This window comes from Ceratina calcarata, unplaced genomic scaffold (assembly GCF_001652005.2).
Source record: "Ceratina calcarata isolate Rehan_Ccalc_2016 unplaced genomic scaffold, ASM165200v1 scaffold584.2, whole genome shotgun sequence".
Lineage (NCBI taxonomy): Eukaryota > Metazoa > Arthropoda > Insecta > Hymenoptera > Apidae > Ceratina > Ceratina calcarata.
Window position 1 is genome coordinate 68,264 of NW_017177064.1, and position 3,218 is coordinate 71,481.

The 3,218-nt window shown below is 39.0% G+C and overlaps 1 protein-coding gene across 1 annotated transcript in view; it reads left to right on the forward strand.

Annotated features, from left to right (window-relative positions):
* The first annotated feature begins 290 nt into the window (after positions 1-290).
* The window catches only part of LOC108629713 (uncharacterized), an 11,568-nt gene continuing 8,640 nt past the window's right edge, over positions 291-3,218 (forward strand). The window contains 1 exon segment of the mRNA XM_085342325.1: positions 291-777. Coding sequence (XP_085198451.1) covers positions 628-777 — 150 coding nt within the window. The 5' untranslated portion in view covers positions 291-627.

A 3,218-nucleotide genomic window follows, 5' to 3' on the forward strand; every position in this document is an offset into this window, starting at 1 on the left:
AAAAAGTTAATGAAGTTAATACTGTAATATTCGAAGGATAAGATACAAAGTCACAGAAACGTAAAAAGTATTTATAGAAGCTCATTTGAAACGCAACTATAATAATTCAATTCTCTAAATAGTAATAAGAGATTAATTCCAGAGTAAAACTAAAATTTCGTTCTTAATTGAATTGAAACGAGGAAAAGCTTCGCATGGAGCCCTCTCTCGTCGCTGCAACCCTTGACCAGCTTCAGTCTGGATCCACCCTGGGCGCTGTGGCTGCTTCGTCGGGGGTAGTTTAGCAGGCACAGCGTAGCATCGAGGGTGGGAACGAGCGCGCGGGGTGATAGTCGACGAGGAAGCTGGGTGGCGAGCGCCCACCCCTCGTTTCGGGTCCTCCTCGGGTCCATCGTGTGATCTCAGGACCGTTGCAAACGAATTCGTCCCCGCTTCTTCATTTTTTTTAAACCACCCCGTCCGTTTCCTCGCGTGAACGGTTCCGTTGAGCGACCGGCGGGATTTTGGTCGAGCAGCGGGTCGAGGAATCGAGAGAAGGGGATCGATAGGAACGAGTGCGTGAGAGAGATTTTTCGGGGATAGGAGTCTGTGCGAAGGATTGAAGGGGTGCGGTCGAGAACTGCTATCATGGTGAAAGCTCCGAGCACTGGTACCCAGGGGATCAGGAGGATCCATCCGGGTTCCGAAATCGCGATCGATCCTAGGAATCTGCCGAACTCGGTTACGACGCCCAGCATCCGAACAGATGGCAAGCCCGCCTCGATTTATCATCCCCAGGTACGTACGCACTGCTATCTTTATGATTCGTTCACACCAAAATCAGATTTTACACTTGTACATTACTTCCATCAGTTCCCTACTCAATTTCATTAGTCAAATTCGAGCTGCGTTTGCACGACCAACAGACCTCGTGCTTTTACTTCCACTCCGTGTTTTTAGTAATCTGTACAGTTTATCAGGATGTCCGTATCAATTAGAATTGAAAACAACTTAAAAACAGTATTAAGCTGTTTAATTCTCTCTCAGAAAAATTTCTTAAATTAAAAAGTAAAAATCTTGAATCGATAAGCAAAATAGATATGAAGTGTCTAGTTATTATTATTATTATTAGCCAGGTGCGAAAATAATTGCATAGTTTATGGATATATAAAAATCGTCCGAGATCGCAATTATTTTTGCACCAATCTATTATATACAGAAATCTCTAGATCGTTTTGAGTATCTATAGCAAAATACATAAATTATGTTTACAGGATAATTAAATTTCATGTTTTAAAAGATATGGTAAATGCATTGATGACATCAACCAATTGTTAATTAATCATTGCGAATCGAAAAGCTTATTTTTGCTCTAAAGTTCACTGAACCAGTTTCAATGAACTCGCAAGGACACGAATGCTACCGTGACCTGCTGATACGATTTGGCTCCCTTTTGCTTTTCCCATTCACAACAAACATATTCTCTTATTTATGAAACTAACGACAATATTCATGATTTTTATTAGAGGGTATTCACGTTTATAAATCCCTTAAAAAATACTTATTTCTAATTTAATTCAATTGTTTTCGTTACCAGAATTCATTCATACAAGAACTTTTTGTATAAAAGTTGGGATAAATTAAAATAAAAAAACAAATCTAGAGGCTACCTATTCTGCGTAAAAATAATTGCCACAGTCTCGTTAGTGTTTAATTAATCACGGGTACGTGCAAGTCGCACATCGCTCGCGATTGTTAATTTAAAAGAACCGTAACCAGAGAAGTCATCGACGCAGATTTATTTTACTAATGAAATTCGAATTAACGAGATGGGAGGAGTAATGCACCCTCGTTCTCTTCTACTCCTAAGGGTAGGGGAATTAATCTCCTAACAAATTTCTGTCCGTTTGTATGTACACACGTTTAAATCGACTCCACTTACGCGGGTAATTAGCTTCATCGGTGGTATAATTAGATGGAAGCCTATTAAGTAGAAACCGTCTTTCAAACGGAGCGTAACAGCCGTAGGATTTCGCGAAAAGGACCCCTGAAATTTGCTCCCGGAGTCTATATACCGTTCGAAGCTTATTAACAGTAAATACAGATCCTGGGATAATTGAAATTTAATTATTGTTTTAATAACACATTAATTTCTTTTAAGATTGATTACCTTTCGTTCCGTGTTAATTAACGTTTTGTACGTAATATAATATTTTCAACACGGTGAATAACGCGGAAGGCGGAAATTTAATATGTAAACGCAGGGAACAAATGCTTTATGGTTTCTAATTTAACTTTTGACTTGAATATTTAATTCTTATCGCGGTGCTGAAATTGTTCCCAGAGGAACGTGACCTTTGAATCGAAATTTAATTTAGTCGGAAATAATTCTAATGAATGGGCGAAAAATTCTTTGTTAACACCATCTAATTCCCCTGCTGGCGAAAATTCCTCGCCAGCGCAGCGTGTAATTCCATTTATTGGAATCCAAGCGTGAAAAGATCAAGAACAAACAGGAGGCCCTCGGCTTCGACTCGGATTCGTAGTAATAGAAAATGGAACGTGCTGGTTCTCTCTTTTTCCATCGATAAAACTGACCCACATTCGATCGCCGTGTGCCGAAGAAACGAAACGAGTCTTCGAGTACCGTCATCGAGAAGGCATCCGCACACTTATGTATATTCGAAAGAGAGGAAAAAAGGGAGAATGAGCGGGCGGGGGATGACACGAGGGCTTCGGGGCCGTGCACTCCGTTCCTTCGGGGGTGGCACCGGGTGAATTGAAGTAACGAGCGCTCCTCGACCGGTAATCGCGATTAATTAAACGCTTTATGTCTTAAAAAAAACTCGTTTTCTAACCAATGTCCTTTATGCATCACGTTTTTTAACAAAAAAAAAAAAATCTCTCATTGCCTAGCGAGTTTCCCGGGAATAATTATCGATATCGGTTTCAATCCCAATTAATTAACAATTCATCAGGGAGTTTAATACCTTCGGAAATATCCTATCGAATATAAGAAGCACGAATTATTTAACGAAACGTGACTAATTTATCTGTATTAAAAATTTTACATCGAAATATGAACGACTGATTTTATCAAATTATTTTAACTCATTGTAATTTCATCTTTTTATACATAGATCATAAGGACGCATAGGCAATATACTTAAACGATACTGGAATGTTCAATTTGTTATACATTCCTATTACTATTAAAAAGCTAAATTTTAAATCAATTC